This window comes from Salmo salar, chromosome ssa27, assembly GCF_905237065.1.
Source record: "Salmo salar chromosome ssa27, Ssal_v3.1, whole genome shotgun sequence".
NCBI classification, from domain to species: Eukaryota; Metazoa; Chordata; class Actinopteri; order Salmoniformes; family Salmonidae; genus Salmo; species Salmo salar.
In genome coordinates, this window is record NC_059468.1 from 7,868,550 (window position 1) to 7,892,500 (window position 23,951).

A 23,951-nucleotide genomic window follows, 5' to 3' on the forward strand; every position below is an offset into this window, starting at 1 on the left:
TGTCTACCATCAGTATCTGTAGCATAAGGGGTAACAACCCATGTCTACCATCAGTATCTGTAGCAGCAGGGGTAACAACACATGTCTACCATCAGTATCTGTAGCAGCAGGGGTAGCAACACAACATGTCTACCATCAGTATCTGTAGCAGCAGGGGTAGCAACACAACATGTCTACCATCAGTATCTGTAGCAGCAGGGGTAGCAACACAACATGTTTACCATCAGTATCTGTAGCAGCAGGGGTAGCAACACAACATGTCTACCATCAGTATCTGTAGCAGCAGGGGTAACAACACAACATGTCTACCATTAGTGTCTGTAGCATAAGGGGTAACAACCCATGTCTACCATCAGTATCTGTAGCAGCAGGGGTAACAACACATGTCTACCATCAGTATCTGTGGTAGCAACACAACATGTCTACCATCAGTATCTGTAGCAGCAGGGGTAGCAACACAACATGTCTACCATCAGTATCTGTAGCAGCAGGGGTAACAACACATGTCTACCATCAGTATCTGTAGCAGCATTGGTGGCAACTTAACATGTCTTCCATCAGTATCTGTAGCAGCAGGGGTAGCAACACAACATGTCTACCATCAGTATCTGTAGCAGCAGGGGTAGCAACACAACATGTCTACCATCAGTATCTGTAGCAGCAGGGGTAACAACACATGTCTACCATCAGTATCTGTAGCAGCAGGGGTAACAACACATGTCTACCATCAGTATCTGTAGCAGCAGGGGTAGCAACACAACATGTCTACCATCAGTATCTGTAGCAGTAGGGGTAGCAACACAACATGTCTACCATCAGTATCTGTAGCAGCAGGGGTAGCAACACAACATGTCTACCATCAGTATCTGTAGCAGCAGGGGTAACAACACAACATGTCTACCATCAGTATCTGTAGCAGCAGGGGTAACAACACAACATGTCTACCATCAGTATCTGTAGCAGTAGGGGTAGCAACACAACATGTCTACCATCAGTATCTGTAGCAGCCGGGGTAGCAACACAACATGTCTACCATCAGTATCTGTAGCAGCAGGGGTAGCAACACAACATGTTTGCTGGTTCTCTTTATGGATTATGGCCAGGATGTCTTTGGTATATACTAAAGACCAGGCCTTATTGATTTTTAACTGGGCAGGTTGGCTCTGGCACACTCTCTGGCCCCAGTGTGGGTCTGTGTGAAGGATCATACTGGCTGACTGATACTCTGTCAGAGAGCTGTCTCCTTCATTGGGTTCTATGTGTCCTCACGGAACAGATAGATCGAAAGATAAAGATACTTTGAGAGGGAGGGAAGGAGGAACGTAGTGAGAGGGCAAGGGTGGGCGGATTTTGATTTTGAAGGGAAAGGGGGGTTAGAGGGAACATGAGGGTCGGACGACAGGAATGAAGGAAAAGATTGAGGGGAGCGAGAGAGGAAAGAGGAGACCCGGGGGGAGGGGGCAAGATGCAGCAGGAGAAGTAGAGAGGTGAAGGACAATTGATGGGATTTTTGGCAATCCCCCGACTTGTGTATAATGACCTCCTTTGTCTGGCTTGATGAGAATCCAATCAGCTTTCTCCCTGGGGTGTGTGTGTGTGTGTGTGTGTGTGTGTGTGTGTGTGTGTGTGTGTGTGTGTGTGTGTGTGTGTGTGTGTGTGTGTGTGCATCTGCGCACATTTGTTTGTCAGCGGTGCGCATTTTGCATGTGTGTGGGCACACGAGAGTCCACAATCTGTTTTTGTATGAATGATAGCTGTGTTTCTCATTCCTGAATTTGACCCCAAAATACTTACGGCTTTAGTCCCTCGTGATAATCTAGTCTGTGAGAACCGTGGCGGACGTGCCTTTACTGCCATAGGGGAGAGTACATAGTGGAGGATAGAACAGGGTAAGTCAGGGATGGACGAACCAGGACAGTGAGGCCTCAGGGCTATAACAGAAGCTCACTCATCTGGGTACTCATAGCACGGACACATGTTCATCACGGTTGAGTCCACTGAACAGTCAAAGCTGGAATCTGCATAAGGCGAATCAGCGCCGCTGTTCGGCCCAGCGCCTTTGTTATTGTTTATATTTGTTGTTGAAACGGAGAGGAACGTCCAGCATCGTGGGAGAAAAAATGATCAGTACATGTTCTGCTGTTCTATTGCTAGTGCAAGGACATCAGAGGGGGAAAAAACATGTTTGTTGTTCGAAGTACCTCTATATATACAAAAGTATGTAGACACCCCTTCAAGTTAGTGGATTTGGCTATTTCAACCACACCCGTTGCTGACAGGTGTACAAAATCGAGCACTAAACCATGCAATCTCAATAGACAAATTGGCAATAGAATGGCCTTACTGAAGAGCTCCATGACTTTCAATGTGGCACTGTCATAGGATGCCACTTTTCCAACAAGTCAGTTCATCAAATATCTTCCCTGCTAGAGCTGCCCCGGTCAACTGTAAGTGCTGTTATTATGAAGTGGAAACATCTAGGAGCAACAACGGCTCAGCCACGAAGTGGTAGGCAACACAAGCTCACAGAACTTGACCCCGCTGAGTGCTAAAGCAAGAAGTGCGTAAAAATCGTCTGTCCTCGGTATCAACACTCACTACCGAGTTCCAAACTGCCTCTGGAAGCAACGTCAGCACAAGAACTGTTCGTTGGGAGCTTCATGAAATGGGTTTCCATGGCCGAGCAACCGCACACAAGCCTAAGATCACCATGCGCAATGCGAAGTGTCGGCTAGAGTGGTGTAAACCTCGCCGCCATTGGACTTTGGAGTGATGAATCACGTTTCACTATGGACGAATCTGGGTTTGGTGGATGCCAGGAGAACGCCACCTGCCCCAATTCACAGTGCCAACAGCAAAGTTTGGTGGAGGAGGAATAATGGTCTGGGGCTGTTTTTCATGGTTCATGTCCCTTAGTTCCAGTCATTCAATGACATTCTAGATGATTCTATGCTTCCTACTTTATGGCAACAGTTTGGGGAAGGCCCTTTCCTGTTTCAGCTTGACAATGCCCCCGTGCACAAAGACATCCGTACAGAAGTGGTTTGTCAAGATCGATGTGGAAGAACAGAGCCCTGACCTCAATATATATATATTTTTTTTACCTTTATTTAACTAGGCAAGTCAGTTAAGAACAAATTATTTACAATGACGGCCTACCGGGGAACAGTGGGTTAATTGCCTTGTTCAGGGGCAGAACGACATATTTTTACCTTGTCAGCTCGGGGATTCGATCCAGCAACCTTTCGGTTACTGGCCCAACGCTTTAACCACTAGGCTACCTGCCACCCCAGGTATTGGAATGCCACCTGCGAGCCTAATCGCCCACCATCAGTGCCCAACCTCACTAATGTTGTTGTGGCTGAATGGAAGCAAGTCACCACAGCAATGTTCCAAAATCTAGTGGAAAGCCTTCCCAGAAGAGTGGAGGCTGTTTGCTGCTATAACTCCATTAATGCCCATGATTTTGGAATGAGATGTTCGACGACCAGGTACTTTTGGTCATATAGTGTATCATTCATTTTTTTTACGTTTTCTTAAAAATTCAATAGAAAGACCTTAATTATAGTTTCTCAAACACCAGTTGTGGGTGATAAATTCATCAACAGCTTCTTCTACCACAGAGGCTGCTACAATACCCAAACGTTTCCTCGAGAATTCTCAACTAGTGTTAGGTTATTGTACTTTTCCTAAACTTATGTTGAACCACCTGCGATCAATACTGCATGTAGCGTACAGAAGTTGAATACAACGTCTGCACAATCACTGTTCTCTTCTTGCCAGTGAGTGATCCTCCCGATGTGGATTGAAAAGTATAGAGGGATTCTTTTTTATGAAGTACTAAGCAGCCTTGCTCGGAGCGATAGAGTACTCAAAGAGGAGTGAAGTTCAGCCCAGAGGGAGCGAGAGACAGAGGTGAATTGAGAGATTCAGAAACCGCCATGGAGAGTAAGAAATCGACGCAAACGCCCACACAACTAGAACAACATGGGTAGAGTGTGTGAACCGTCGCTGACCTCTACGCTTTTTATACATCATGTGAAGAGTTGGTTTGGAGAGTGTACGGTTTGCATATTTTTCTTTGATTTTAATTGTAGTTTTTGATTGCACATTCTGGTAATTCTATTCATTCCAGCTCAGTTTTACTATCTGGTGGTTTGTTTATGGCCCGTCCTTGAAGATAAAATAATTTGAAACAGTGTGCTGACTGTGACTGTGGTCTAAAGTATGTGTACAACCTGATTCGAACTAGTTTCACTCAGTGCTCATTGTAACTTAGTACCAGCACCTCAAATGTTCTACTGCTTGAGTTCCTGTGCCAAATTACAAAGAGTACCGGCACCTATTTCAGTCGAGCACTGACAGTTTCACTTCCTGGTACATGCTTTTCTAGCCTCCATGGTTCTTTATTAAAGCCAGTCTGGCGGTCTGTCTGGGAGCACCTGCTCTGGTCTGAGTAGTGCTGCTTGTATCACTTACAGCAGGAGTCATGTCTGAATCACTTTACTCCATAGGCTAAAACGTCTGGTCCATAGCCCTAATGGAGGAGAGACGGTGAGAGGGGACACATAAACACTAGTGATGGGGGAAAAAATTGACACAGTTACATATCGGTATATTGTTTTTGACAATATATCTTATAGTTTTGACTGTCGCAAAACAAAAACTCCAATCATTTTCATTCATAGCATGTTCTCCATCTTTTTAAATAGGGTGCCGATTAGTTTCAACACTTTTATTTCCATGATTGTTGGATTCTAACTTGAAATATCCTTATTCATGTTACCATATTAGAACTGGGTGTATGGAAATCTACTGAGTGAGAAAGGTGAGTGCAGAAAGAATGTAAACTATCAGATCATTTTATTGTCAAATCTCATGTATCCTATGGAGAGATGCAAAGAGTCTGGTTTCAGTCAATGATGAAGTTCGATAGCCGTGGATTAGGGAGGAGTGAGGAATGTGGGCCCAGGTCAGATGAAGTGAGAAGGAGCAGTCACCACTTAAGTTCCTGCCCAGCAACAGAAATGTATTGGCTGTCTAGAGGTGCAAGGAGGAGATGCCGGCTAGAAGGAGGGTATAAATATATGTGCCTGTGCAAACATGTTTTTGTCTTATGCAGCTGTTTGACCCAGTGGGTGAATAAACTTGGTTTGAGCTTTGACTAGTGAGTTTTACGCTGTTTGTTCAGAACCAAACAAATGAACACCAGATCTGAAATGCCATACCGTTCTCATTTGCCCAGTGATCATTTGCTGATAAAATGCTGGGTTTTCAGTGTAGTCGTGAAAAAATTTAAATTATTCAAGAGAAGGTTGTTTGAGTATAAGAGATGGTGTTATTCAGCACATGTAGAGAAAATAAAAATCTTCTCTCTTTACCCTTCTCTCTCCAACATGGTCCCCCTCCTCCTCCCCTGCTTTATCCCTCCTCCTTAGTCATCTCCTTTTCTCTTAAATGCTTGACTTCATTTTTTTCCCTACCTCTCCATTTTCCCCTCTCCCTCCCTACTTCCCTCCCCTCTTTTCTTTTCCCCTCTTTTTTTCTCTTTCTCTTAATCGCTTGACTTCAGCACACTCCTCCCGATGCCATCTTGTGTGTCTTAATTAAAAGGTGGACAGGCTGCTAAGGAATAAATGGAAAAAAGGAGAGGAAATTAATGAAAGAGTTTGTTAATAACACAACAAGGGCAGCTGTGTTTTACCTTCACAGCTTAATTGCGGCCCCTGATTGTGTTTTGGGCCTATTTTTATTCAAACAGCGGGCCTGACAAACCCCGTTAAGTGTGTATGTGTGTGTGTGTCTGTGTGTGTGGGGGTGTGTGAGCGAGACAGCTGGGCAAGGGCTCATTCATGATAGGGTGTTGTCATGCTGAGAGGGTGGGCAAAGTGTGTGGGAGGGTCGGTGTTGGTTGAAGTAGTAATGACACATTATGCGAGTCAAATACGTGTAGCTGTTTGTTGTGTGTGTGCTGATGTGTGATACAACAATGAGCCATTAAACCCAGCAAGGGGCCACGGCTCCAAACTCTGCTCCAAGCTCATCCATCTCTCTACTGGAGCAACATTCCCTCATCAGACAGACAGGGTCACCGCCCCCCCCCACCCACCTATGTTTTTGTTTCTCCCTTGGGAACAGGGCCCACTTGTCGGCGACCTTACACCCCTGGTCTACGTAGGTCAAAGGTGAACTTGAGTGCACTCAGGGGAGATGGTAGCATCTCTCCGAACGAGAAGACCTCTGTCCATATGTTAGCCTGGCCCTGTGTGTGCTACTAGCCTTCTGACCTTTATCTTAGTGTTTACACACACTGAGACACACACACTCTAAATGACTTATTCACAGATCTTTCCCTCAGCTCCAGAGCTGTGATAATCCCTGACCTCCTCTCCATTGATCTTCACAAAGACTAGCTGACAGACAGACCACCAGGCCCACAGCCATACCCTGGAATCACTACGTCTACTACTAATACTGCTACGATTATTACATGCACTATGTCTGTCTGCCCTGCTGCACATTCAACCTGGCTAAAGACAGATTTAGAGCTTCCAGATGTAATTGCAATATTAAAGCTGATCAACCCCCCTAATACATTTTTTTGGGGGGGGGGGATCAGTAAAAAGATGTCTGGTTATTCCAATAAAGAAACAATGTAAAGCTGCCTGCACTATTCTCCAGTCCTTGATAAACGGTGTCAGTTAACCAACATACTTATTCAGATCAGACATACACTGTTTTATTTCTATGCTATTGTGTTGTCGTTCTTTCTCCTTTTGGAGGAGGTATTGATGGGTATGATGGTCGTGAATCTGAACCTGCGTCGTCTGAACTCTTGGAACTGGGGAAAGCGTCACGGCACACATTCAAGTCTGTCCTCTTCTCACCTTATCCTTGAATCAATTACCCTGTCATTGGAAATCTGTCCAATCAGGGTCAGAAGCTTACATCTCCCGTTCTCGTCGTTGACGTGGAATCCATTTGTCAATGTTTGGGGCCGTATCTGGGTCACCAGCTTAAAGAAACTGGCCCATTTGAAATAATGATACATTTTAGCTTCTATTTTATCCTCTTGGAGCTCATTACGAATCGACAGCCTTAAAGCGGGTCTGTTCGACTGGGGTTGGTGCGTAAGAAAGTGAGACGGGCGAGTGTGCGCGCACACACAAACGTGCACACTTTTTCATAATGCTTTTCCGCGGCGTAGATACAACCGATGCCATTTGCATATATTATTGAATATTTGAGAATGTCAATTGGGAGGTAGTGTGTCAAACTGTATTACGGCTGAGGTCTTGAGGTACACTTTGCTGGGTTTACAGTTTTTACAATTTCCTTCCAGTGTGTTCTTTTAATTATTTTTCTCTCAGGTTTTCCTCGAATCAAACATTCCCCGTGCGACTCCATGCTTCTTAACTATTGCTCAAGGCGTAGACATGCTACTTCCTCGTATGTGTTATGTGCAACAACAAGGCCAGTGGATGACATTGGATATATCCATTGGAAATCACGAGAAGTGGAGCTTCACTTAAAGCAGCACGACTCGTGCATAATCTTCCTCTGTGAGACAAATCAGTGGGCTTCTTCTTTGCCTGGCCTATCTTCAATCTCAGCAATAGTATTTTTAGTCAACATATTTGATGGGCTGGAGCTAGACCAACACACACACACACACACACACATAAACACACACATATGGCAGAGCTTCTGTCAAAAAGGAGCATCTCAGATTGGATCTCATTTCGCAGGCGCTCAACCTGAAATTGCCATGCAAATGACTAGGACCTGCCTCCCTTCTGTGTCACACACACACACAAAGGTACACACACACACAAAGGTACACACACACACACAGAAGTACAGTACAGACAAACACACACAGCTGCTGCCCTCTGTCTCCTGCGAGGAGTAACACCTGTGTGAATGTGTGTGCTGGGCCGTGATGGTGATCATGAGTGGCTTGAGATCACTCAGCCTTGGACACCACGGATGACTCCAGACACACGCGCGATTCTGACACCGCCCTCCTGCTTTGTCATCCCCTCACAGTACAAGCATGCACTGGAACACACACACACACCGACAGGCACACTCAAATCAAATCAAATTGTATTTGTCACATGCGCCGAATACAACGGGTGCATTTCACCTTACAGTGAAATGCTTACTTACAAGCCCTTAACCAACAATGCAGTTTTAAGAAAAAAAGAAATAAAAGTAACAAATAATTAAAGAGCAGCAGTAAAATAACAATAGCAAGGCTATATACAGGGGGTGCCGGTACAGAGTCAATGTGCGGGGGCGCCGGTTAGTCGAGGTAATTGACTAAACAGACACTTGTAAGAAATCATCTCTTATTTTCAGACTTCAGTAATACAATGGGAGACGTGTTTTTGCACGTGCTTATAATACTAATGCACGCACGCGCTTGTGTGAATGCTCACGCATTTGCTGACGTGTACATGTTTGAATGGTGTCAGAAGGTAGGGGATGATGTACATATGTGCTGGTGTTTGTGTATGGGGGGTGAGCAATGTTCCCTAACAATAAGATTCTGCACTGAGCAAATTTCAGGTCCGCTGAGCGTTTACTGTGAACACCGCTTAAAGTTATGGTTACAGTTTTAACTGTGGTCAAGTAGGCTACTGTGGCTATTGTATCATAATGTACGTCTGCCAGAGTGGCATACCATCAAATCCAATGAAGAAAATGCATCCCATAACATTTTTACATGAATTAGCTGTTCGATCAATCAGCCTACAGTTGCAGCCAATGTGTGGTTTTCAATGTGGGCCTACACTCAATGTGGGCCTAGACTTTTGAAAAAAACATGCAGGGCTTAACTTGTTAATCCACTTGTCCTTCAGACAAGGTGACTGAACATGTTGTGTAGTTTGCTGCAAGAAACCACTTTACAAAATAATTATTCCCATTATTACAGAGAATCAGACAAATTATGCTACCTTCTGCTGATTGGCTACTTAGCTTAAGCCTGTCTCAAATTACAACACTTCCCCTTTAAGACAAAAATAATGCTCTTTACCTGACTCTCTTTTAAAGATGGCTAGAAATGTACACGTTTTGTGCTCTTGTAGGAAGCAATCACTCCCCCATTGCTGACTACAAATGATCTATAACTGGGATAATAACTCACTAAATAGTAAAGGATATGAACAAAATGTGCACACGTGGCTACATGCAGCTCTCGCTTTGATCTCAAAACAAGCGCATCTACTCACAACCGCTCATGCTGTAAACACAGTCCAGTTCAAAGTAAATGGTACAGATCCATATATGGCAATGGTCTATTTGCATATAGGGCTACTGCAACTCTGTTTTGGTTATGGCGCACATTTGTGTGTGTGTGTGTGTGTGTGTGTGTGTGAATGGCCTAAGTAGTGAGGAAGTGTGCGTGCGTGATCAGACCTGGTTGTGAATGTGAAACAAATGGCCCGGCTGCCGGGCTAAATGGAAGCAATCCATCAGAGAGATGGGACACAAACACACCCCGGAGATGTCGTAGCCAATCCCGCCTCAGACACAAGGCTAGATCTGATGTAGAGGGATAAGATGAAGGGAGAGGGAAAATATTGAATGACGCACACACTTTGACTCGGCCCAAAGACGGCAGGGTCCTCTGCCACATGGTTAGATAAGAACACTTATCAAATGAAAAGATGCTTTAAAACGGGAAACTGATAGATGGATGAGGGAGGCATGAACAAATGAATGGAGCGCGGGGGGGCAGAGCCATTTAGCTATTTTGTGCAGTCCAGAACTCGGTTCACAAGAACATGGAGCTCTCTTGATAATCTCTAATCCAATTAGGGGACTGAGTTAGACTGAGGGATGGAGGAGTAGAAGCAAGGGAAAGATGGGCCTGGAAAGCAATGGTTGAATGAAGGTCGAGTGAGAGAGGGGAGAGGGGGATATCACAAAGAGCCCTTCAGTGAGCAGGGACTGCATGGGATGGCTGGGGCTGTAGCCAACTGAATGACTGGTACTGATGAGGAATGCTATACAGAAAGATGGAGAGTTGGAAAGAGGGAAAGGGCAAGATGGGGAGAGAAAGCGAGACGGAGAGAGGGTGGGAAAAGGTAAAGCGAGAGATGAAGAGAATGATATGGACCGATGGAAAGTTTGAGAGAGAAGAGAGAGAGGGAGCGAGAGAACCAAAATGAGTGCATCCCTCTTTATACTGAAGTCCCCGGTAATTGTTTAGTGTGATTAGGATGGAGAGAGGGATGAGAGGAGAAAGAAGAGCGGTGTAATATCCTGTAATTGAAGCCCTCGTGTGCCATCATCCCATTGTTCCACCACACGCAGATAAGCCCAGGGAAATGAGAGACGGGGGGGGCTAGTGGGAGGAAGAAAGTGTGAGAGGCATAGAGGATGCTGTGAGAAAGGGAGGGAGAGCGACTGAGTGGGTGGATTTACATTAGTAGAATATGTCTAGTGAGAATATGTCTAGTGAGATCTATCTCTCATCAACATCCGATTTGAAACGTTTCTCAGTGTTTACTCTAGCCTTGGATGTGTTGTGTCCAAAGCCACAGTTCTGCTTCATATTATAAACTGAGTGGTTCGAGCCCTGAGTGCTGATTGGCTTACAGCCACGGTATATCAGACCGTATATCACGGGTATGACAAAACATTTATTTTTACTGCTCTAAAGACATTGGTAACCAGTTTATAATAGCAATAAGGCACCTCTGAGGTTTGTGGTATATGGCCAATATACCACACCTCCTTGGGCATTATTGCTTAAATGAACAAAGAGTTCTGTGGTTGGCATGGTACTGTGAGGTCGCCTAGGCAGAGAGCTCATGTATATTTTGTAAATATTTAAGCATTTGTAAGTGTTTCAAAAATATAATAATTAACTTTTTATTTTTGATAAATCTGTTTTGTTCAGATAAATATTGTGGTCTTCAATGTCAAAGTATCGACGTTAAGTCCGTTTGTTTGCCTTTCCTGGCTAGCTGGATGGCTAATGTTTGTGTTTAAATAACGCAGCAGCAGCTCCGGCTTTTTTGTTTCACCTGCCGGTTAGAAGGTGGAGACTGCAGTGTCTGAGATGTCCAAGAGGCAGAGGGACTGTTCCTGATCACTGCTGAGGTGTGGTTGATTTTCTGCCCCTTTACTGCAGCCGAAGCATCACCCAGGTGGGTTCTACACTGTCGGCAACGGAGGAGAGGCTGCCTACGGAGGAGAGGCTACTATTGAGGAACTGGGAACGTCGGACAAAGCTCCTGGCCTCGATGGAAGGCTCCTGGCTTGTCCGACAGACTGACTTTCACCCTGGCTGTACTGTACCATCGACGCACCCTCCGCTCAAGCCATACAGACTTTACCAAACTGCCTCAACTCCATTTGTTTTCCATCTTTCATTTGTTGTTCATTGATGAATTATGTATTTTGTTAACGAGGACCACAATGGAAATACGTTTCTAAACTTTTTTGTTTTATCCTCTATGATTTTTAAATGCATTGTATCCACGTGTGGTTGTATAGATGTTGTTTTTATTGTCAAATAAATCATAGCACATATGCATATGGTGTTGCACAATTGATTTAATGCCAGTGATTTAACAAAGGTCATTCTCGCAGGGACATGTGGTGTGGGAGAGCCATTGTCTTTACACTGTACCAGTCAAGAGGGGGGTATACGGTGTAGGTGTCTGCGGGAGACATCTCCTGAATGAGATTTTCATCTAGATCCGTCTCTTTACACTACTCAAGTATCTCTCCTGGACCTAGTTTGTGTTATCAAAGTAGAGTAGCGTAAAGAAGGAGATGAGAGGTGGGGGGAAAGGAGTTAGAGCGGAGGTAGGGAGGAGGTTAGCGAGTCGGAGAAACAAAAGGAGTCTGGGAGAGGAGGTATAAGTAGGAGTATTAAACTTTGTAAACAGCATCTCCCTTCAGAACCTGCGTGTGTGTGTATGTTTGTTTCTTCTCTCTCTCGTTCGCGCTCGCTCTCGTTCGCTCTCTCTCGTTCGCGCTCTCTTTCCCTCGTTCCCTCGCTCTCTCTTTCCCTCGCTGTCTCTCTCTCGCCAGCCAGCCGCAGGCTGCTTGGAAAGGCCTTTGATTACCATGATGACATCTTTCAGCAGCAGACTTCCTCTTTGATTGTGAAGGTGCTGTTTGTGTGGATGACGTAACATTGTTTGCGACGTCATCGTTGCGGCTTTAGACATCTGCTGTGTTGTTGTAGCCCCCAGTTTGTACTGAGAACACGGAGGCTTTCTCTCATTATTCCGGTGACAGCCAGCCTTTAGGTTGGGTTATGCGTTGCCGCGGTCATTGTACAGTGCTACATCTAGCATGTCCCCTCCATTAGCACTAGGTGTGACTGTGATCAGTCATTCCTCCCCAGCCATCTGTCTGTTTGATCCCCAGGACCTTTAAAATGTCCCTCTTCCTCCCCCCAGAATGGTGATTTATCCCATTCATCAATTAGCATTAGCAGCAGAGAGGCAGTAATCTGAATATGGGGTCATAAATTATTGATTGCACCCCCCGCTCGCCCTCCATCCCTCCTTCCGCCTGCAAATCTAACCCTGACATTTGAATATAAGACAGAGCAAAATGATGGCCTGAAATAATGACGGCCATTTGGGGTGTGTGTGTGTGTGTGTGTGTGTGTGTGTATCGCCTGGGTGTGTGTGTGTGTCCTTAGCTTTTTTGTGTATGTGTTGGAGTGTGCGCGTGTGTGCGTATGCAAAGCAAACCTCTTTTAGCCTCATTAATATTCATTAATACGTCCTGTCAGAAAGGCACAGAAACAATTCATTGCTCGCATTTACTGTATTAAGTGCTTCATGATTTATTAATGTGCAATGAGAGGGTGAGGGAGAGAAAGATAAGAGGGGGGAGGGGAGACAGGGTGAGGGGGGAGCACTGAAATGTGAAAGACAAGGCATTGTAAGCTATTCACCTGAAACCAAACATGAAAACCATAAATATGCTCTTTTTTATTGTGTATTTGTCACCCATCGAATGATTCTGTTTATTTGTTTGTTTTGCATAGTGTGTGTGTAGGTAGCCACATTTTGACTTAGCAAACAGCTTGGAATAATATATGCCGTTTAGCTGACGCTTCTAATCCAAAGCGACTTAGTCACGCGTGCATACATTTTACCTATGGCTGGTCCCGGGAATCAAGCCCACTATCCTGGCGTTGCAAGCGCCTTGCTCTACCAGCTGAGCTACAGAAGACCACTAAACAGTGTATGGTCTAAGGACTCCTTGCTAACGGCTTGGAAAATGGCCACCGGTGCCAACCCGTCCAGGAGTATTGACAACAATGTGAATACAGTGGTGTGTGTTTGACCTCTCTACCGCTCCCTCTGTGTGACTGCCTCCTCCATAACATCCTCCACTACTGGCATTGTAGATGCTGCTAAGCATCTCTTTCTCTTCGCTAGACAGTATCTATGTTGTATATTTAGCCACCAGGCAGTTGGCAGAGCTCAGCGTTACAGTGCTTGTATTATTAAAACTTCAGGAAGTAGAATGATCTTTCTCTCTATACTAGCGTGCTGACAACTCACTCTCTACCTCTCTCCCACTATTTCTCTCTACTTGAGCTGTGCATGACCCCTTTTCCCTCACTTCTATTTCCTTTGATCTTTCCCTGTGCTTATTTGCTGTTAGCCACGGGCTATCTCTATTCCTCCTCCCTGTGTGCTGTGCTGCGTCTTCTCTTCTCCCCTAGAGGGACTTGGCACAACCCACCGTTATACATCAGTGTTATTACACCTTGAGGGGGGGGGGGGGAATAGACTTTCCATGTCCCGTTTAATCAAGCTTCTTGCACAGCACGCAGGACAAATTGATAAGTTGGGCAGCCAGCTGTTCTGGCCCAGCTGTGTGCCGTTTCTCTCTCGCTCTCTCTTTCCCCCTCTCGCTCTCTCTTTCCCCCTCTCGCTCTCTCTTTCCCCCTCTCGCTCTCTCTTTCCCCCTCTCGCTCTCTCTTTCCCCCTCTCGCTCTCTCTTTCCCCCCTCTCGCTCTCTCTTTCCCCCTCTCGCTCTCTCTCTTTCCCCCTCTCGCTCTCTCTTTCCCCCTCTCGCTCTCTCTTTCCCCCCTCTCGCTCTCTCTTTCCCCCTCTCGCTCTCTCTTTCCCCCCTCTCGCTCTCTCTTTCTCTCTCTCGCTCTCTCTTTCCCCCTCTCGCTCTCTCTTTCCCCCCTCTCGCTCTCTCTCTTTCCCCCTCTCGCTCTCTCTTTCTCTCTCTCGCTCTCTCTTTCCCCCTCTCGCTCTCTCTTTCCCCCCTCTCGCTCTCTCTTTCTCTCTCTCGCTCTCTCTTTCCCCCCTCTCGCTCTCTCTTTCCCCCTCTCGCTCTCTCTCTTTCCCCTCTCGCTCTCTCTTTCCCCCTCTCGCTCTCTCTCTTTCCCCCTCTCGCTCTCTCTTTCCCCCTCTCGCTCTCTCTTTCCCCTCTCGCTCTCTCTCTTTCCCCCTCTCGCTCTCTCTCTTTCTCTCTCTCTCTCTCTCTCTCTCTCTCTCAATTTTTCTATTCAATTTTCTTTATTGGCATGACATAACAATGTACATATTGCCAAAGCTTACTTTGGATATTTACAATATTAAAATAATAAGAATCAAAATTGTCATCGGGACAACAGTAACAACAATAACCAAGGGTCAAAATAACCATACATTGAACAATAACGATAAGCATAGAGGACATGTGCAGGTTGATTGGTCTGTCAGACACTGTCCCTCATCTTATGGCAGGCAACAATGTAGTGCGCTGCCAACCCACAGCTCTCTGCGTTCTCCCCCAACAGGACGTAACCTACTCTCACCAGAGAGGTCTTTGAAACCTTGAATAAAGGTTTCACATTTGGGAAAATGATTCTCTCTAATTGTTCTATATTTTTGACATTTTCTCAGGAAATGCAGCTCTGTCTCAGGTTCTGCTGTTGTGCAGTGGTTGCACAGCCTTTCCTCTACAGGGAGACAGGTTTTCCTGTGTCTACCCTTCTCAATGGCAATGCTGTGCTCACTGAGCCTGTACTTTGTCAAGGTTTTTCTACGGTTTTGATCAGTAACCATGGTCAAATAGTTAGCCATGGTGTACTGTCGATTTAGGGCCAGATAGCACTGCATTTAGCTTTGTGCTTGTTTTCCAATAAGCAATGAAATTTGTTTTATTCTGATTGTTTGGATGTTCTGGTCTTGAGGCTTCAGTGTGTTAGTAGAAGAGGTTTTGTGAACCAATTGAGAACTTTGGTCTGGATCTTTTTGGGGTTTACTGCCGAGGCCGAGGTCTGACAGTACTGCTCAAGCAGGTCCGGGCTCTCTCTTTCCCTCTCGCTCGCTCTCTCGCTTTCCCTCTCGCTCGCTCTCTCGCTTTCCCTCTCGCTCGCTCTCTCGCTTTCCCTCTCGCTCGCTCTCTCTCTCTCCCTCTCGCTCGCTCTCTCTCTCTCCCTCTCGCTCGCTCTCTCTCTCTCCCTCTCGCTCGCTCTCTCTCTTTCCCTCTCGCTCGCTCTCTCTCTTTCCCTCTCGCTCGCTCTCTCTCTTTCCCTCTCGCTCGCTCTCTCCCTCTCGCTCGCGCTCTCTCTCCCTCTCGCTCGCTCTCTCTCTCTCCCTCTCGCTCGCTCTCTCTCTCTCCCTCTCGCTCGCGCTCTCTCTCTCCCTCTCGCTCGCGCTCTCTCTTTCCCTCTCGCTCTCTCTTTTCCGCTCTCTCTTTCCCGCTCTCTTTCCCGCTCTCTTTTCTCGCTCTCGCTCTCTTTCCCGCTCTCGCTCGCTCTCTCTCTCTTTCCCGCTCTCGCTCGCTCTCTCTCTTTCCTGCTCTCGCTCGCTCTCTCTCTTTCCCGCTCGCTCTCTCTTTTTCCCTCTCGCTCGCTCTCTCTTTTTCCCTCTCGCTTGCTCTCTCTCTTTTTCCCTCTCGCTCGCTCGCTCTCTTTGTCCCTCTCTCTCTCTCTCTCTCTCTCTCTCTCTCTCTCCCTCGTCTGCTTTTCAGCTGAAACGCCATGGCACTCGTCTAAAGGTAGAGGGGAAAGCAACAATGCAATGAATACAGTCCCAGAATGCCTGTTGTTTCTGTCCAATACCCCCTGTATCCCTATTGGGTCCTTCTGGGAGTGTCTCTTACCTATTGGCAGTTGGCTCTGACTGACACAACCTTGTTGACAACAACCTTCTATTTGGGCCAAGCTACTGTATAGACACTGGTACAGCTTTCTGTCTTGACTTCCAACTATTCAAACATCATAGCAAAGGTGTACTGATTAAAGGCATAACCCCGTCAAAAAGCGGGGGGTAAAGACGGCCATTTTGGCTATCGAGATACCACATTTGTCTTGACTTCCTGCCATTCAAATCACATTACTGTAACATGTTGACCACACCGCTCGTGTCGCGTAAACGTACACACACGTTATTGTCATTGCACCCAGACTGCTCACACATGTCAACGAGTGTCTGCGTAGCCAGGCGCTAAAATAGAACTTTGTTCTATTTCTGACGCTTGATGCGCTGCAAGTCCCGCCTCTCTCATTGGTTGTTAGGAGCATATACCCACGTGGGTGATTGAAAGATCGATCATTAAATCAAATGTATTCATGAAGCTCTTCTTACATCAGCCGATGTCACAAAGTGCTATACTGAAACCCAGCCTATAACCCCAAACAGCAAGCAATGCAGATGTAGAAGCACAGTGGCTAGGAAAAACTCCCTAGAAAGCCAGGAACCTAGGAAGAAGCCTAGAGAGGAACCAGGCTCTGAGGGGTGGCCAGTCCTCTTCTGGCTGTGCCGGGTGGAGATTATAACAGTACATGGACAAGATGTTCAAATGTTCATGGATGACCAGCAGGGTCAGATAATAATCACAGTGGTTGTAGAGGGTGCAACAGGTCAGCACCTCAGGAGTAAATGTCAGTTGGCTTTTCATAGCCGAGCATTCAGAGTTCGAGACAGCAGGTGTGGTAGAGAGAGAGTGTCGAAAACAGCAGGTTCGGGACAAGGTAGCACGTCCAGTGAACAGGTCAGGGTTCCATAGCCGCAGGCAGAACAGTTGAAACTGGAGCAGCAGCACGACCAGGTAGACTGGGGACAGTGAGGATTCATCCGGCCAGGTAGTCCTGAGGCATGGTCCTAGGGTTCAGGTCCTCCGAGAGAGAGAGAGAGAGAGAGAGAGAGAGAGAGAGAGAGAATTAGAGGGAGCATACTTAAATTCACACAGGACACAAGATAAGACAGGAGATTCACACCAGATATAACAGACTGACTCTAGCCCCCTAACACAAACTATTGCAGCATAGATACTGGAGGCTGAGACAGGAGCCACAGGTCGGGAGACACTGTGGCCCCGTCCGACGATACCCCCGGACAGGGCCAACCAGGGAGGTTATAACCCCACCCACTTTGCCAAAGCACAGCCCCCACACCACTAGAGGGATATCCGCAAACCACTTACTACCCTGAGACAAGGCTGAGTATAGCCCACGAAGATCTCCCCCATGGCACGAACCCAAGGGGACGCCAACCCAGACAGGAAGATCACGTCAGTGACTCAACCCACTCAAGTGACGCACCCCTCCTAGGGACGGCATGGAAGAGCATCAGTAAGCCAGTGACTCAGCCCCTGTAATAGGGTTAGAGGCAGAGAATGCCAGTGGAGAGAGGGGACCGACCAGGCAGAGACAGCAAGGGCGGTTCATCGCTCCAGTGCCTTTCCGCTCACCTTCGACCCCCTTTCTGCTCCCTCTCTCTCCCTGGGCCAGACTACAATCAATCATGGGACCTACTGAAGAGATGAGTCTTCAATAAATATTTTTAGATTTTTTGGAGCATTTTTTTCTTCCCAATTTTGTGATATCTAATTGTTAGTTGCAGTCCTGTCCCATCTCTGCAACTCCCGTTCAGCCTCAGGAGAGGCGAAGGTTGAGAGCAGTGGGGCTTGGCGGGGTCGTGTTTCGGAGGACGCACTGCTTCTTGACACACTGCTCGCTTAACCCGGAAGCCAGCCGCACCAATGTGTCGGAGGAAACACCGTACACCTGGCGACCGTGTCAGTGTGCACTGCCCCCGGCCCGCCACAGGAGTCGCTAGAGCGTGAATGGACAAGGACAACCCGGCCAGCCAAAACCTCCCCTAACCCGGACGATGCTGGGCCAATTGTGTGCCGCCTCATGGGTCTCCCGGTCACGGCCGGCTGTGACACAGCCTGGGATCGAACCAGGATTTGCAGTGATGCAGCTAGCACTGCCTTAGACCGCTGCGCCACTCGGGAGGCCCAGTCTTTAATAAAGACTTAAAGGTCGAGACAGTCTGCGTCTCTGACATGATAGGCAGACCATTCCGTGAAAATGGAACTCTATAGGAGAAAGCCCTGCCTCCAGCTGTTTGCTTACAAATACTAGGGACAATAAGGAGGCCTGCATCTTATGATCGTAGCGTATGTAGGTATGTACGGCAGGACCAAATCGGAGAGATAGGTAGGAGCAAGCCCATGTAATGCTTCGTAGGTTGCAGTAAAACCTTGAAATCAGCCCTAACCTTAACAGGAAGCCAGTGTAGAGATCATAGCACTGGAGTAAAATGATCAAATTTTTGGGTTCTAGTCAAGATTCTAGCAGCCGTGTTTAGCACTAACAGGAGTTTATTTTGTGCTTTATCCGGGTAGCTGGAAAGTAGAGCATTGCAGTAGTCTAATCTAGAAGTGACAAAAGCATGGATTAGTTTTTCTGCATCAAATGAGGTCCACACTCCAGTCCAGTAGTGGTAATGCACCTTAAATTGGTTGCCAACCACCATATAAAGTCCAAAGAAGCCTGAAGGAGGAAAGATTACGTTAAACAAACTCGGTTTACCCTTTTATCTGTGGATTAATTGTCAGAGTAGAGGACCTTGTGCATTTCAGGTAAAATGACAACCCAATGTTATATCCCAGGACAAATTAACTAGCAACAGCAAGCTAGCTAAATTGCCATAAATGTTTCATGCTTTTCGACCTGTCCCAAAATTATTATAGTTGGTTCAGAGTTCGTTTTGATGTTTCAACCTGCGTGTCTTTATCACTTCTGGTGTGGGTGAACAAAATCAACATCCACGCAATGGCGCACGCGGGCAGTCTGATCTACATGTAATTGTACTGATAAAACGGGCACCCCTGCCAAAAAGAGAGCAGCTACATCCAGCCATTTCAGAAGCAAGGTATTCTTCACCCTCTGCAGCACTGTAGCCAAAGAGGGGTTCTCTACAAAGCAGGCTGTTCGGTGTTAGTGTAATGGAAGACATTAGACAGACGATTACAAGGTTCTTACAGACACCGCTACGCCATACACACTCACGCTTTCACATCAGTCTCAGCTTGGGGAGTTTGAAAGGGCTAATCGGTGTGACTTCGAGGCTGTGTGTGCATGTGTGTCTTAAATTGTGTGCGTGATGCATCTGTCTGTGTGTGTTGCGTCTACGTGTGTGTGTTACACCCAAACCCACCATCTATTCACCATTCAGGCTTTATCCTCCACTCAGACACGGTTACATCGTTGAGGCTGGGGCCGGTTGTCTTCACAGCCACATTCATGTATTATCTAACCTCAGTGCATTAGCAGTAGGATAGGGAACGGCAGTGATGAATATGATGGTGATCATAATGGGAAGAGAGAGCGTGCTGAAGGTGATAATGTAGAAATGTTGTTGGGGACCCGGTGACAGAGGGGAGCAGCGCTCAACTGATTTCACACACATTACCACTCGGAGCTCTGGCACGGCAAGCGGAAAATGAACCCCAGTGAGAAAGAGTGGAGATAGTACGGGCACGCACACAAACTAACGGTCGTGCGTGCTTGTGCGATGTGCGTGTAGTCGCTCTCTCACTCTTTTTTTCTATCGTTCTTTTCCCTGCCTCTCTCTCTGTCTCTCCCCGTCTCTCTCTGTCTCTCCCTCTCTCCCCGTCTCTCCCTCTCTCCGTGCCCCCAGTCCCAAATGAAACGGCGTTGTGTAATAAGGAATTGTCAGGAGCTGTTAACACGTGAGAAAGAAGGGAGGAGATGACAGAATGATTTGGAGAAAGAGGAAAAAGGTTGAGGGGTTGAGCAGCTCGGTGCCTGAAGAGAGGTTGGACAGCATGTGTTGGTTCTGTACTGACTAGCTGGTCCAGGTCTATTGACCATATGTTCAGCTTAGAGGCTCAACATCATGTGTTTCTGTTCAGCCTTACAGCTGGCTGAGTCATCAAATCTCGCCTTCTAAAATCGCTCTCTCTCTCCCTTTCGCTTTCTTGAACTTGCTCTAGCTCTTTCACATGCTCTCCTCTTTCTCTCCTCTCTCCCCCTCCCTCCTTCCTCCTAGTCCTCGCTCTCTCTCTCCCCCCCTCCCAGAAGACATAATTAGCTTGAATGTATGTACCCCATGTCGCTAAACCATTATCAGTACGTTACAGCAGTTTTAAAACACACACCAACTGAAATAATAATACCATGTAATGTGTTTTTAATGCATATTTATGTTGATCTTTTTTTCTCAGCGTGTCCCCCTGGCTCGTATAAGATGTCATCCAGGCAGCAGGAGTGTTTTCTGTGCCCAGCCAACAGTGTGGCTGAGGAGGAAGGATCGGTGGTGTGTGTGTGTGAGGAGGATCACTTCAGGACCCCCCTGGACAACCCCTCGGCCCCCTGCACCCGTAAGACACACACACACACACACGCATGCGCATACACACCTGTTCCTATGCAAACTCCTCATCTGACTATATCACTCTATCATATCACCTCTCCTCTAGCCATGTAACCCTGTCATTCCTCTTCTCAGTGTCTCTCTCTCTCTCCTTCACTTCCTCTCTGACCATAATCCCTTCCCCCCTCCATCCTCCCACTGACCTTGTCCCTTCATCCCTCCTCCCCTTCCCTAACCTCATCACTTAATTATTCCCTCTCCCTCCTGCTCTCTCTACCCCATCCCTCCATCCATCAGGTAACCCAATCCCACTGTCCTTCACCCGTCCTTCACCTTATCCCTCTATCGTTCCCCTATTCCCTTCATACTTCACCCATCAGTCCTCCACTAAACTGAACATTTTCCCTCTAGCCTTCCCCCCCCCACGTGGTCACCCCAATCTCTTTTCAGCCTTCCATCACTTTAGCACCCCCCTCCTCTCCCCCCACACTCCCCCTCCAAAGACGCACATACATTCACAAGGCCAATTCCATACCATATCGCCAGGGGCAGCCGTATTGATCTAACCACTAACCCTCTGTAGTGTTGATGGTTAAATACACACACGCCACCTGATTTAATCCACCTAATAAGCTTCTTGAATAATATGCTCTACAGTGTACCAGACAATAAAACACAGAGGTCAGAAATTGAGTGTGTTCATTCTTGGCTCGGATCAGCTCCAGTTTTTTATAGCTCTGTAATTAGAAGGTTTAATCACGATATTGATTCCCGGTGCTTTCATATCGATCAGGGGCAGTCGGGGATAGCATTTATAGCTCTTTAATTACCACATTTAATTACAATATTGATTCAGTAATTGTGACCATCTCCTGATTCCACCAAGCTATTGTGTGGAGAGGTGGAGACAGGCAGATGGGAGGACAGACAGATGGAGAGGGGGAGGAGAACTGAGAAGAGTTGTGAAGGAATGATAGATGGGAAGAGGGAGACTAAGAGGAACTTTGAGAGAGAGAGAGCGAGGGAGAAAGAGAGCTGGAAGAGAAGGAGAGACGAGGCTATGAAGGCCCAGCTGTGTGCGTACAGGTACGTGTTAATGAATAAGTGAAGGTGGGCTGCTCCGTGCTCGCTGATGAACACGTCACACACCACAGCTGTGCCCCACTTCTGGCCACAAGCCCCTGTTACCGTGTTACATAACCCCACTGAGAGAGCATTCAGTATCCACCCACGGACACCCACTGACACGTTTATCGCCCCTCTACACCTGCACGTTCATTATTACCACAGAAATATTGTCACTTTCCCACACACACCACCACCACTATCAATATCCTTTAATGGACCAGTACTTTTTCTGTTCCGTTCATGTGTTGAAACATGCACGGTTACAGCCCCGCGTCATGTAAAGGCTTTGCCTTGAGGTAGCGCAAGACCTTGAAAGTGACCGTTCTGCGTGCGCATGAGTGTGGTTGACCGTTGTCAGAACCTCTACCAGGTGAAGAGAGGAAGCTACGTAGGACTATCGAGATGCACCCGTCGTATTTCACCTTTTGATAACAGAGAGGATTCTCATTCCGCGAGCACTAACCACCTTTTCTGTGGTGACTCATATTTGCGGTTTGTAAACAAGGCGTTTGTTCCAGCCATGACTGTTGACTTAAATAACTAATAGACAGTCCTTTATCTCTCTCGCTCTCTCTCACACACACACACACACACATACACACACAACCACACCCAGTATACACACACAGCATTACACTTCACCATCACTAATAGAATTCCCTCCATTTTATTTCTCAATCCGCCGTATAATGAGGTGGTCGGTAGATCAGGAACTGTCTAGAAATCGCATGAGTGAATAAAGATAGTCGGCAAGCAGCATATTATACATGTCTCATTTACGGCTCCTTTGTTCTGTTGTCATAAGCACACACATTTCATCTAGACCAGGCAAGCTTTAGTTGCTTTGGCTAGTCTTATTTTCTCTGTTCTTCTCCCCCCATTTATCACCCATAATCCCTTTCTCATCTCAATCCTATCAAAGTATTACGTAGGCATCGTAGCCAGATGTGTGCTAGCACAATAACACTATGTAGCTACGATTCTGGGGCGGGCTACACTTTGAGAATGGGACTACAGAGTGACGTGTTCTGTAGTAATTGGTTGCCACTGGTTTTAATGCTGAATTCAAATACATTGCACTGATTTTAGACCTGATTGCTATCTAGCCCACACACTTCCTTAGTCATTCCCTCATACTGATGTCTGATGTACTGGTACCTAGTCTGTTACGTCCTCACTTTTCTGCTTTGCTGCACCGTATATCGCTGTCATCTTGGTCAGGTCGTTATTGTAAAAGAGAATGTGTTCTCAGTGACTTACCTGGTTAAATAAAGGTAAAATAAAACCGGCTGTGGCACTGTAGGTAGTAAGTACATCATACAGAATAATCATATGTCATGGAAATGCCTAACACTTTTAAACATCATACGGGGGCCATAAGACAAGCACTAAATGTGACTTATTCTCCCTCCCAGGCCCCCCCTCTCCTCCCAAAGACTTGGTCTACACCCTCAAGCAGTCCACCCTGATCCTGGAGTGGAGCGCACCAACGGACACGGGCGGCAGGGGGGACCTGACCTACAGCGTGGGCTGCCGCCGGTGCGTGGGGCTGCAGTGTGAGCCGTGCGGGGCCAGCGTGGGCTTCATGCCCCAGCAGAGCGGGTTGACCGAACGCACGGTCACCGTGGTCAACCTCATGGCCAACTCCAACTACACGTTGACGGTCGAGGCTCTCAATGGCGTATCAGAGCTCCTGCCCAACAAGAGGTTCTACACACAGGTCAATGTGTCAACTAGCGTGCCAGGTCAGTGGAAGTTGTGTTCACACACACAGTCTTGCATAACTAACCTTGTGGTGACACAATTCAGTCCAATTCAAAATACTATTTTCCCTAAACCTAACCTAACCTTAACCCGAAAACCTAACCCTAAAACTAACCCTAGCTCCTAACGTTAAACCTAATTCTAACCCTAATTCTAACCTTAACCCTAAACTCCCTAGAAATAGCATTTGACCTATGGGAGACTAACAAAATGTCACCAGTTGGTCAAATTTTTGTTTGTTTACTATTCTTGTGCGGAATTCTAGTTCCTACTAGTATAGTTAAACACATCCAGACACACACACACACAGAGGAGCGCACACACACATCACATTGATTCTCGTTCTTTACCCTCAAATCAGAAACACCACGAACGTCTGAGGACAAAGGAGTGCTCAAAAGCACACTGTACACAAACTCTGAACTGATGACACAC

The 23,951-nt window shown here is 46.8% G+C and overlaps 1 protein-coding gene across 1 annotated transcript in view; it reads left to right on the top strand.

The window, feature by feature from the left end:
• LOC106588469 (ephrin type-A receptor 7) overlaps positions 1-23,951 on the top strand; it is a 175,820-nt gene that overhangs the window by 107,428 nt on the left and 44,441 nt on the right. The window contains exons 4-5 of the mRNA XM_014177541.2: positions 20,476-20,631; positions 23,168-23,497. Of these exons, the coding sequence (XP_014033016.1) occupies positions 20,476-20,631; positions 23,168-23,497 (486 nt within the window). The remainder of the gene's footprint in view (positions 1-20,475; positions 20,632-23,167; positions 23,498-23,951) is intronic.